Below are 13,542 nucleotides of genomic sequence, written 5' to 3'. Positions count from 1 at the left end.
TAGCTGCTGGAATGACAATGAGAAGTGCTGTCAAGTGGGTTTTTGTGGATGTTTTAATGAGAGGATTTAACTCTGTGTCAAACATCTTATCAGACAGACGGCTCATTTCAATCAGATCGGTGCTTAACCTCAAACATTTGTTATGTTCAGTTTGTCCATTTGATCACACAGAATCTGTTACTGACATTATTTCTGTTACACTTTCTAAGACTCTTGAAATAATGGACAGCTTTTGAAAAATAAAAAATGAAGGCATATTTTTTCTGGTTTGCATAAGATGGCACTGTTTTTTAAATACTAAATTCATAGTTTGTGCCATTGATTAATATTTGAAATGTAATCTGCATACAAAAAATATTAAAGCCAACTACTTTTTATGCTAAGCTAGGCTTTTGCTCTGCATTAAACAAAGTTATGAAAGCAGTATCACTCCTCTCATCTCAAATTGACAAAGAAAAAGCAAATAAGTAATCAAACTGTAACTTTATTAGACCTGAGTTAACCCTCCTATTGTCTTCATTTACGGGCACCAAAAAATATTGTTTTCTTGTCTGGAAAAAACAAACAAAATTCAGCAAAAAAAATCTCCAGGTTTCTGAAAATTTGCAAAACATTCAGGAGGAAAAATCCCATAATTATATAAAAGTTTCCCTTAAAAGTCTTATTTTAAAAAATCCCCCAAATTTGGCAAGAAAATTCTTGTAAATATTTTCAAAAAACGAAGAAAAATCTTCCGAAAAATCCTAAAAATATGTAAAGTGATTACATGTATATCAGTAAAACTTCTAATATTTTCTTTAAGAACATTCACAAAAAAATCAACCAAAATCCAGCGAAAATTTTTTGTGAATGTTCTTATGAAACATTTTTAACATTTCTTTTTTCCACCAAAAAACATTCAAAAATTTCTCAAAAATGTTGAAAATGTGGACATCAGAAGTTTCACTTTGAAAATATTTTTCCCTCCACATTTTCAAACTTTAAACAGGCCAATTTGACTCGCAGGACAACACGAGGGTTAATTTATTATCCTTTTCTTCCGTTTTAATGCTACAACTGGATTTAGTGAACACATGATTACATATCATAGATGACACGAGGGTTAAACTCCCAAAACTGGTGCAGTCGTCCAAAAGCTGCACGTTGATCATGGATTTGGTTCTAAAAGGTTGGACTGTGTTTACTCTCTTCAGAAAAAGAAAATTCTGGCCACTAACTGGTATTTTGTTTGCAGCATGTCAGATATTTGTCATCTGAATTAATATTTTTTTCCATGTGTGTTACCGTCTCGTCTCCAGAGGACGTGATCTCATCTGTCGTCTCCACAGCAATTAGCCGTCGCTCCTGAGACCAGGACTCATCTCTGCTCCTGAGTGTGTGCTGGGACTGACGGATTCACTCTATGAATCCAGCAGATGCTCCAACAGGAAGGACGGAGACGGTGAGATTTTTTTTTCATCTGATTCATTCGGTAACAGATGATTTGGTTTTGGTTGAATTTCAGTGTTTGATGTGTTGATTATTACATTTCAAGAGTTTCCCATCTAAAAAGAAGAGAGCAGAAATAAAGCGACGACGACTCTGATTTCTTCTCTTCTCTCTCTCAGTGACCTGCTGGTCGTCTGAACGTTCACCAGGCTCTGAAAAACCCACCTCCTCACACACACAGACACCGTTTTCAGCCAGGTGTAGATGAGATGTGAGGCTCTCGGCTGTGATCGGTCCCAGTGGGGCGAGGCTGACGGAGCTGAAGAGACCTGCTGTCTGACACACTGCTCTGAGGACAAAGCCGACCACACACTCACACTCTGCCACATTAGACGCTGTGGATGCTTAAGTGGATTTCAGTGCATTTCTGGGTTCATGGATGGAACTAAACCTTGTGGGAAAGATGCAAGAAAGCCTCAAACAACTGCAGCATAATGTGAACTAAAAATAGAAAATACAGAAACAGAGCTGCTGTCAAGTCAACAGCAGTTGGTAGAAAATATAACATAGATGGACACTATAAATAGAACACAAGTCAATTACGTTTTATGATAACTTGCACGATTATTTTTAGATTTGACAGATTTTGACGACACTCTCAGCTTTTACTGATAATATCTTTATTCCTTTATCTTTAACACACTTTTAGGTGGCTTATTTTTATTTTGCTCCAGGTAAATGCAAATGATTTTTCGAGGAAAAGATCAGGCAGACATTATATTTGCTCAGAATACAAAACGGGAATGTTTTCGTTGTATTTGTGCAAGCCATCATGTTATTATCTATTTAGCATATCATTTCAGCCAATTTAAAACACCTCCGGGCATTTCAAGCACACACAGACTCCCAACTGAAGGTTTGCATGCTGATTTGAAGCAGGTTTGAACGGATGTGGGTGTAGGTGGTTGTACTTACATGTATTCACGGTGTGCTGAGTGGACGGCAGCGGCGTTGCTGTACCGCCACAATACGATGACAGAGGACAACACATCCAGCGTGGCATCAAACTGCAGAGTGAAAACAAACACGTTTTATACTCTCTTCCAGAAAATACATGCTGTTAGTTGTTCTAGGTGTATAAACTGGACTCACAGCAAATCCAAAAGCTGAAGCACTGTGGCGCATAATGGAAACAGCTGGAAAGAAAACAGAGAGAGTTTTAACGGACACAACACATTTTCCCACTGTTCTTTATTCAAACCAGATTAAATTAAATACTCGTAGTTGTAAGCAGACAGTCAGTTATATCAGTCCTTCATTTCACCCTCCTAACCCCAAAACACACTAGCATGTTTGTTTGGCATGCGATCCTCTAAATGAACATTTCTCAGGGCCAGACACCACCATTAATACTATAACTGCGCCATACTCTACAGAAATCACTGTTGAGTTCTCTTTGCTTGTAGACATGGTTTCCACAGAGGTAAAACACCGAGAAACTGTTTGGGTCTCAGAGAGTTAAAGCCCACAGAAATAAGAGATTCTAACTGCAGTTCAGGACACTGACTGGATCGTCTTGTTTAACTGCTTCTATTGAAGATGATCATTCGCATCAGCTCCTGCAGCAAACCTGCCACAAAGAAGAAGCCCCATTGTGCAGTAATTTGGCTATCTGCATATTACTTGCTTGCATTTGGTCCGATGATAGTAAGACGTAGATCTGCTAAAAACAAACATGTGGACGCCTGCAATGGGTGGGAATGAGGAGAGAAGGAAGAAGAGACAAAGATGCAGAAGGGGAGGAATCCCTCCTCCCATGTTTATTTTTAGCAGGACTCACAGGGGGCCAGCAACTCGCCTCAGCCCTGCATACAGAAACACAGGACTGTGTGGTATCTCTTTCTCCCCTTTAGCTGCTCATTTTGCTTCTGCTTCAATAAAATCAGTTTTTCACCCAATCCCTCTTCCCTTCCTGTTCACCCTTTTTCTTCCCCTCCAGCCTCCTGAGCACCTCTCTCCTACACCCTTTCTTTTCCTCACTTATTGCTTCATCTACATTCAGTTCCTCTCTCTAGGCTGAAGGCACAATCATCCACTCTGCTGTCATGGCCCAGACCAAAATGAAAACAGAAACAGATGCTGCTTTCACACTCTCTCAGAAACAATTGAACATCCACGAATAACTGTTGAATACAAATAAGTGGATGTTTTGTTTTTTTTTAAACCTGAAATCTGCAGCATGAATGTGGTGCCTTCAGCAAATTGCAAAAATTATCTTGAATGTATTATGTGTATTATTATGGCTAAAAAGCTTAGAAATGGAAGCTAAAAGATTATCTGAGGCACCACCATGAAGCCAAATCCTGAACATCCCTGTACAACGCCATGCTCACAAATATAATGTTCAAAACAGCATTACATGACTGACAACAAGCCGTTATTTTTTTATAGTAAAAATGTATGTTTAGGTCTCGCTTGTATTTTTTTTGTCATATTTTCTTGTTGTTTTGTAACTTCTTTGTCAGAATTGTTTCCTTTTTCTGTTTGTTTAGTGTCGTTTGTCTCATTTTGTCTGACTTTTTTCGTTTGCATTTTTGGTAATTTGTCTATACCAAAAATACAAAATAATTTGCACTAATTTCTCAAACAGAAAGCAGAACATTGGATGAAGCCAGCTGTAAATGTTTTGCTTAATTTTGTTGCTGTTTTAGAGTGAAAGGTTTATACAGGGGATTTTTGATATTCTTTATCATTTGATAAATTAGAAGTATAATTAGATACACAGCCACCAAAAATTAATTTTTGCATAAATCACACTGTGAATGATATAAAATCAAACCAATCTGTAAAACACTTTAGAACACACATGAATAAAACTGGTGGGTTTAGTGTATGTAACCTGCTGGAGCTGAGATTTCTGGCTCAGAAAGAGGAAAAAAAAACATTTTGAGGAAATTAATTGTAATTTTACATGTTGTAATTGAAATCTAGATACACATAATAGGCAAAGTGTCGTCAAATAAAAGCCTGAATGTCTGTTTGGATGTTTTCTTTTCATTAATCTGAAAGAAGACATGCTATGGAAGCAGTGCTGTTTCTCACACGAGTTGTGTTATTTTCATGGCAAATTCATTCCACCTTTATTTAAACTACAACGTGATGTAGTCGAGTGGGATAATAAAAGATGTCGGCACATAAATTAAATCTGAAAGCAATAGAATATGAAAATATAGCTTTATCAAAGAGTGCAGATAAAGTGATCTGCCCGGTAATATCTTCCTTAATTTCTATTTTATGTAAAGCTGGTTTGAAACACAGTGTGGTATCATCTCAGTCCCAGAGTTCATCTATCATCAAACAGTATACATACCTATACTGTACATCATGTAGTGTAAAGTCTATTAGCTCATGGCATTCTTTAAACATGCAGAGTGGAGATGTTCTTCATGTCAAAAAATAAAAAAAGAAGTCAAATCCTGTGTGGATCGTCTGTCAGCGTAGCAGCGACATACGAGTGAACAAATAGAATCTGACAGCTGTTGAAACGAGAGTAAATAAAGAGCTGGGGAACACACAGGTGTCACACATGTGCCAGAACTGACATGATAAGGAAAAGGTAGTCAGGAAGAAAGGCTTTCCCAACAAGTGAAGGACTCTGGCAGAATAACTGAGGTGAGAATGTATGTCAAGCACAAAAAAACCCAAAAGCCAAGGCTTATTGAACTTAACTATAGTTTGGTTCTCAAATGCACTCCCACATTTCTTCCAAAATCATTTCCTCCATGAGGAAGGATGTACTGAATCTGCAGATGTATTCTGTAATAGAAATTCTTTAGATATCTGAAAGAAGTACACATTCCACTGTGACTTTTGCTTTCACGCTACCTAACACAGTTTTTCAGTTCTTAAAGCTCTCAAGTGGGATGAAGACCCCACAGATCTGACTTTAACGCCATCCAGAAGTGTATATCTCCTGCTCCTCCTGCCTTCCTCCCCTCTTTCCTCCATTCCTCTCCTCCTCGCTCCTTCATTAGGAGCAGAGAGAAGGAACTGTGTATAAATGAATCTGCTGCAGCTCTGCGGTCGTCAAAGCTGAGCCCAGCGACGGCTAATTGGTTCCCAAGAAAGCAGGGTGGGTGTCAGCGGGGATGGAGCTCCAGCATCGCACACACACACAATCACACACAATCACAAACACACAAACGTGCACAGTTGAGGTCTCTCGTCTCCCTCCTCCTTCCCCCTTCCTCCCTGTCACATGTGACAAGAGAAGCAGGAGAATAGAAGATAAAACACCTTCCAAGCCCTGCTGCTCCATTGGCTGTTCCTGCAGCTGCAGTATGCATACAACACTTTGCTATCAAGGTTGTTTTTATACTTTGTCACATTGTACTGTTGTGGAAATGCCTTGTTATGAAAACAGCAACAAAAAGCACACTTACATTTCCATTCATTCATTCTTTCACTCTTTCCGCTAAGTTCCACTGGACAATAGACAGAGATGAAATGCTACCTCCAGCTCAGACTAAAACTGACAGCTCTTCTTCTTGATTTGTGCCATGAGCATGTCATTTCCCTACTGTGATGTCTGCACGATAAACCCAAAGCAGCACCTGCCCGCTCACATTCAAATTCACACACAATTGCATATACAGTATAGTCTGCTTCCAGGCTTACTGGTCTTTGCCATGTTTGAATAATGCTAATGTTTCACACGGTCTGTTACCCAGTGGCTATCACTCAGCCATCATGTCGGGCTGACAGGGAACAGCAGCAGGTGGTGGTGACTGGACTGACACCCTGCAGAGCTCTGGTAGCTCACTAAAACACTGCCAGGACACAGGCTCTGATTCCTAATGAAGTCCTTTAGACTGAATACACCTTTCCATATTTCAGTGAATTTCCTTTGAAAATCCTCCGCTGCCTTGAATTTTTTCTTAAATCTCTTCCATTTGTGATCAGTGTAGCCTTAAACAAAGAGTCTGAATGCTTGTATGGTGGAGGATTTTACCCAGAATCTACTACATTTCGTCAGGCTCTATCTTCAACTATGCCAGGCTAAACATCTCCTGCACCTTTGTATTTAAGCAGTATTAATCTCCTTATTTGACTTTTGAAAAGTGTATTTCCCCAAATACTGACCTCTTTCTTTACTAGCAATACAATACTATGCTAATCTATCTAAACATCATTGTGACAGCTTTGTCTTTTTGCATTCACTGCATCTTCAGTCCATTCGTCTCTTCCTTAGAACAATGTTTTGTTTGGTGCAACTGAGTTTACGATGCGACCTCAAGCAGGAGGCTCCTTTATACAAACAGACACGTCCAAGCACAGGGATAACAAACAAATGTCAAAGATGGACTCTAATGCTGTCATCAGCTACTTATAAGCAGGATTCTCACACAGTCTGTGCACACTAAAATGTTCTTATTTACAGTGGGGCTCACAACTGAGGACATCATTTATATTCAGTACACTCTGGCTTGTTTCCAAGGAGGCAATGACAGCCCTAGAGAAGATTTAACAAGTGTTTAATGAGCGATCACGCAACTGTTGCAGTGGATTTTGAGCTAATAGAAGTTATTTTTCTCTACAGTGTCAAAAAATAACAGGAAGTGGCTCTGCACTGCAATAATAAACACAGTAAATCTAATGTATCCTGCTGTAAAAATTAGATTATCAGGGACAGGAATATAAAATCTTAAGCATTGATTGAATAGCTTCATAGTGTCACAATTCACATAAGAAAGAGTTTACACTGATGCTAGCTTATAGTACACATATAGCACATTTTTTAACAGAACTAAATGAGGTTGTGGTTTTTGGTCACAAATATAATGTTGCTCCTGACTGAACTGCCTGTGAGAACAATTATTTGCAGTTAATATTTTTGTTGATTAAAATTGATGTATTAAACTTTAAAGCAGATGGCAGAAGGACGTGCGATTTAACAGTCAGAAAATGTATTGGAGATTAGCTGTAGTACCTGCTTGCTCCAGTAGATGGAGCCTCTTACTGTTTAAAGGAGGTACAGGTGTGTTTGCTGACCAGCCTTAAGAATTCTTGCTGTTTAGCTGCTAGCTGTGGCAGCCATGTTGATAAACTCTGAAATAGATGTAAAAATTGTGAAAAGTTGTCCAACGACTGTTCGGTTACTTATGCTAAAGCTAAGCTAGGATTATCAAATGCTAACACAGGTCAGGAGCTGAATGTGTGTCAGGAGATATGCTGCTAATGTTCAATAGCGGCAGGGCTCGAATTACATGCGTCCAACAACAATCAAATTAAAGTGATGAATTGATGCTCTGCTCTGAGTATAAATTCATTTTAGAGGTGGGATTAATTACTGACAGATTTCCTGGACTGGCTAAGTCGCTGTGACTGTGTATTTATGGGCATCTGTTCAAGCTGAGGAGCTGTTTCCTGCAGCTGGACTAACATTAACTACAGTAAACAAGTCAATCCATCATGAAAATCAGATAGAAGGACCATTTTTTTATATCAAACTGCTGCATAGAGATTAATAATGCTGCAGGATTTATTTACTGTTGAAGACTGCAGCTTGTTGCTGTGTTTAATACTTTAGATTTCATTGTATTTTTTTCAACAATTAATCATTTATTAACTGATACAGTGGCAGACTATCAGTTAAGGGAATTATGCATCCCTAATTTAAATTTAATTCAGATATTATCTAGTTTTTATATTGAAGTTTCCAAGACAAAACCAAACTAACCAGTGATATAATTTAGTTAATCTGCTAAATTAAAACAACTAAAGTCAACATCAGTTTTGTGTGCAACACTTTTTGTCACTTCAATGCAAAACACCTGCAAGAGCATTACTATCAATAAAATTAGATTCTACACTCTGCAATGAATGCACCTTTCAGGGAGGAATGTATTAAACACATAGCTCAAATAGGACACACAGTAAAGAGGAAAGTTGGCCTGTCCTGCTGCTCTACCATCAGTTCCTCATTAAAACAGGTGGTGGGCAAGATGTCTGACAGAGCTTCGAATGAAAGGAGAAAGAGGCGGATTTTCTACATGTCTCCATCCTTCACTGCAACAACCTGCAAACAAACAAACCTCACTTTGATAATTCTGACAACAAATCAAATTCCAATTTTCAATTTCACACTCAAAGATGCCTCCAATGAGTTTCTTAACCGCAGCATTTTCTTCGGTTCGCTCTGTTTTCCTCCACAGGGTGTCATCATCGAAGAAAAAACAATCATGTGCCTGTAATGATGCCGGTCCGGTGTGACTTCATGTCAGATCTCTGTTTGCTAGAATAGCTGCTGCTCTGTCTGCCTCATTCATCTCCTCCTCTGCTCATTTCTGCAGCTGATTTGCAAGCAGCGTCATGTTATATTTATGAGTGAGAGCGGGTCTCACTGCAGGACTACAGCAATGTGACAACGGTGTCTAATGAGAAATGAAAAATGTTTAATGAAGAGAAATGGCCTGTTTACTGATGTGGAAAGTTTTATGAACGCAAACACATTCACAAACAAGGTGAGGAAGAGCAACACAGGAAACTCTCATATCTCTGCACATCTGCAAATCAATCTCGAGGTGATCAGCTACACTGCAGCAAAGCCTCTGCTCTGCACTTATGTCAAGAACTAATCTGCATTTACTGCAGGGGAGGAGGAAATCGCATCAGTTGAACATTAGTATGTGTGGTGACTGATCTGTGAGATAAAACTATGAAGCGGTATTTTAATCATTTTCAAATCAACAAGAGTCATCATCTCAAGCAGATTTGTCACATTTTACCTCACATTTCAAAAGTTACCTGAGACATAGCTGTCCCTAAACTCCCCGTTTGAAAAATCTGTACAAGTCTCGACAATGGGACTTGAAACCCAATTTACAAATTGGAAAACGTGACAAAACTTGGATTAGATCTACAAAGCGACTCCCTTCTATTTCAAATTAATCTCAAAGGGACATTTAACGTGCAGAGAAACTAAAAGAGGTGATGTTAAAAGTCTAAGACACAGTCAGTAATCCTCTTTGTCTTCTCTCAAACCCAGAATGACTCACTGTATCCAGCAAAGGATCCTTGACATGTGGAGGTTAAATGAAAAGAAAAAAACAGACTGCTTATGACAAAGATCACACAGTCCTGCCTCTAAAAGAAAACAAAATTCAACAATGGCAGTGAGAGTGAAGGTCGACTTTAGACACTATCCAGCCAAAATGTTCCATGTTGCTCTGAGAGAAGGCATGCAGTGGGAGGCTAAACTTTTAGGAGTGAATGAAAAAAGATCCTGACATGTGGACTGTCAGGGTTACCATGTTGAAAAGCTCGTCCTTCATGCTGTCTTTGAATTTCAGAACTAATGTTTAATCAAGCTGTCGGGTGCCACATTAATCCACAGGGTGTCGAACTAATTAGCAAACCTGTCCTTCAGTAGAAGGACCAAACAGCAAGAACCCATGATTCTGGAGTTTTTTTTTGTGTAAATGTCTTTGTATGTTAAGCACACACTGTAAAAGCTTCAGGTGCTACTCACTGAAAGCGGCAATGGCCAGGACAATGGTGACCACGATGGACACCCAGGACACCCACAGAGCTTTCTTGCGGTAACTCTGTGCTTCATGAGGCTTCAGACGCATGCTGCTCTCCAGAAGACCTGCAGACAACATGACAGGGCTCAGTGACCCACAGTGTACAAATATAACTCGGAGAGGTATAAAGGAGGCGGTTTAACTCAAGTTTTCATGGCTTTAAAGCTCAGTTTCCAACAGTGTTCAAACTTATTCAACACTTATTCAAAAGATTTAAATATATATAATAAAGAGGAAACATTAATTTGTGCTAAATTGTATGATTTATGTGTTTTAAATCACTTTATGTGTAGGAGGTAGCTTTATCAGGGTTATCAATATGGTTATGTCTTCTGATTTACTGCAACATTACAACTGGGAAAGAAAGACTAATTTGTGACTGCACTAAACAAATTAACTAGTAACATGGCTGCAACGTTATTTTAGATACTGAACTGTCCAGCATTTTCTAGATTAAGTAATTAGGTCTATGAATGTCGAAAAAAATCAACAACCCAAAAAATATTCAGTTTACTGCCACGGAGGAGAGAACCAGAAAAAAATCATTCTGAGAAACTGGAATCACAGTATTTAGACTTTTTTTTAAATTATTTAAACCTACTGACTGATTATCAAAACAGTGGCCAATTAATTTGAACTAATCTTTTGTAGCTGTAACTGGTAATTATGCATAAATCACATTACAGGTGCCTTTAAATAAGCAGACCTGTAAATAAATTATGCTTGTTGATGCTTGTTGGTCGATAGAAACCTGCTAAAATGAACTGTTTTCACCACTTGGGGGAAACAAACTGTAAACACTGACATGTGTTCATCTTATAAATGTGTTAGCAAACACATCTAAGATATGGAGTCATACAGTTGTGTTTTAGTGACTTCATCCTCCCTTTAGCTCTGTTTGTAGTCTCCATCAAATCCTGAAGAGGAAATCTGACCCTCCAGCTGCTGAATGCTTCATGTTGTTCACCAGCTAGTTGCTAACTGTGTCAGTCTGCTGCTTGGTGCTGAGCAGGTAGAAAACAGTACTTATATGCTCCCTTCACTGAATACAAATCTGTGCCATGAGGGAAAATGTCCCATATGCTAAAGTGCAAATGCTTGAAGGTACTGTCTGTTCCAGCCTACACCAAGCAGTTGAACCAGTACAATAGAACATGATGCTATATATACACAAGCCCTCAGCAATGAGTGAAGATTTTTTTTTTTTTTGCCAGAGTACAATAAACAAAGGTTAGTAGCATATACACAATTATACAGAGGTTAGTAGTAAAACAGAAATAACAAAGAATACTAAATACAAAATGTAGTTTCTAAAAGTGTTTGTGAGAAGTGTCTTAAGTGTGTAGTGTCCAGAAAATAAGAATTAAAATAAATGAGAAAAATAAACCAAGATAACAGAAGTACAGATGTAAACTGTATGCAATATTATAACAAGAAAGATTAACAGAAAATTAACTGAAATAAGAGTATACAGATGTATTGCACTAGAAATATTGCACTTGAACAATGAGAATTTTGATTATGAGTCTAATATAACTGCTTTCCATTGTTAAAGCATTCTGCAATACTCTGAAATTTAATTATGTTTCTACAGTTTTCACTTCATCAAGGTAAACTGTTCTGCAACAATTTGCAGAAAATTGCATCGTATATAATAGTCATTAAAAGGAACAGCTCATCTGCTGTTGATTTGATCAGTTTGATTTGTAGAGATGTTGCAGAAGGTGGATTGATCTGAGACATTCAGGGACAATCACTGTTCTAGCACTATAACAAAGAACAGACTTAGGCAGGGTCTTTAAAAACACACTGTAATGAGCAATATGTTTCAGGATATTTCCCAAATTAAGGTACTCATATTTTAGTTACAGTCTTGTTGCTAAGAGGGTTATAAACACACCCTTTTCTGTGCCATAGTTAAAGATGGAACACCTGTCACTGTTTTAATGGCTGCCTCACGCTTCCCCAAAGGAAATCCAGTTTGTTATTCACAGAATATGTAGCAGTGGTTCAGGTAACATGACTATAGAGAGCAGGTTTCCATTATGTCTGATTTGAGCACAGTTTGGAACAAGTGGGGGCAAAACACAGGAAGCAGAAAGCAACATGTTTAAGCATAGTTGGATGAGGAGTAAACGGATTTCCAGCGCGTTCAGTGAAACCTCGGTCTGCTCTCCATGGCATTACGCACAGTGTGCGTCCTGGCCGCAGGGCATCCTAAACTTTAAACACATTTCACGCTGCCTACCTCGGTCCTCTATGCTGTCTGTTATCTTCATCTCCTGGTCCATCTTGAAGCCTTCTGCTTGACTTTCCGCGCTGGGCTCCTGCTGCTCCTGCTGGGGGTCGCACTGGCCGTTCACCACCGGGGGGTCCACAACTACAGCCGGCTCCGGGACGGCGGTGGAGTCTGGCGGTGTGGAGTCCGTCATGTTGTCGGCGGCGGGATGCGGTTCCAGTGAGGCACTCCAAAAATGTCACACCTGGGTGAGGAGCGAGGCTTTTCCAACAGACAGAGAGCCGGAGACGGAGGGAGGAGGAGGAGAGAGGGAGACTCCTTGCAGGGCTGTGAGTCCAGTTGCGCCAAAACGCAAACTGTAAGGCGAAGTAAGACCGGAAAGCAGGAGACGTGGGCTTCAAAACAAACGCCCATTTCTCACCTGAAAACAATGCAGAGATGTTTTGATGCTTGAGCAGACATTATGCCTGGGGCTTTTAGATGTTTGTTTTTCCATTTTGTCAAATGATTGTTAAATTATCTTTACGCAATTTCCGATGTAGTGACAGTTATTTTCTGTTTCCCTAAATGCTCAATAAACAAACAATGATTTACATTCAAGTAAACACACTACATGAAAAGATGCAACCTGTTTACCTGAAAAGTAAGACAAATGATTCTAAAATTTCACCATTTTTTAGAAAATAATTGATGTTTTGGCCTCATGACTCACACTGACTGTGGATTAGTTACTGAAGTTCATATCAAAGTCGGATGCCACACCAGCTACATTGCAAAAAAAAAAAAAAAAAAAAAGGTAAAATTCTGGTTGCTGTGGTCGTCAGAACGCAGCGTAAAATTTTGGTAAAACATTTTCTTCATTTACAATAAAGAAATGTATTGAAACTGTTGATTTTATGGTTAAAAAATTTTAATTCCATATTTTACTGTAAAAAATGTTTCCCTTCAAAAACTTGAAAATCTACACGGAAATACAATATGAAATAAAGTTTGTGTCACCTATTACAAATATCACAGCATTTTCCATTATCAGCACCACAGTTGGTGTATTAGCATTAAATATATGCATTTTGGCTATGAGACAGGTGTAGATGTCATAAATATGACAGCATACGTCCATAAGTAACACAAAAGTGAATCAATCTGACCAGTAAAAACTGTGATTTTTAAATTAAATAAATTAGCCCAACAATATGTACATCTAACTATGAAAAACTATTTTTGAGAAATAAATGTAAAAATGGCAGTACTGATCTGCATTTTTCCAATAAATAACTGTGCAAGAGTAGA

The 13,542-nt window shown here is 38.6% G+C and overlaps 1 protein-coding gene across 1 annotated transcript in view; it reads right to left on the bottom strand.

Annotated features, from left to right (window-relative positions):
- The window catches only part of LOC110959547 (transmembrane protein 163), a 28,692-nt gene that overhangs the window by 14,376 nt on the left and 774 nt on the right, over positions 1–13,542 (bottom strand). Inside the window, exons 2-5 of the mRNA XM_022206433.2 lie at positions 12,262–12,673; positions 9,959–10,078; positions 2,581–2,624; positions 2,404–2,495 (exon numbers count right to left, since the gene is read on the bottom strand). Coding sequence (XP_022062125.1) covers positions 2,404–2,495; positions 2,581–2,624; positions 9,959–10,078; positions 12,262–12,445 — 440 coding nt within the window. The 5' untranslated portion in view covers positions 12,446–12,673. The remainder of the gene's footprint in view (positions 1–2,403; positions 2,496–2,580; positions 2,625–9,958; positions 10,079–12,261; positions 12,674–13,542) is intronic.

Source organism: Acanthochromis polyacanthus, chromosome 22, assembly GCF_021347895.1.
Source record: "Acanthochromis polyacanthus isolate Apoly-LR-REF ecotype Palm Island chromosome 22, KAUST_Apoly_ChrSc, whole genome shotgun sequence".
Classification (NCBI taxonomy): Eukaryota; Metazoa; Chordata; class Actinopteri; family Pomacentridae; genus Acanthochromis; species Acanthochromis polyacanthus.
The sequence above is the reverse complement of the archived record's forward strand: the minus strand, read 5'-3'. Positions and strand labels throughout refer to the sequence as shown.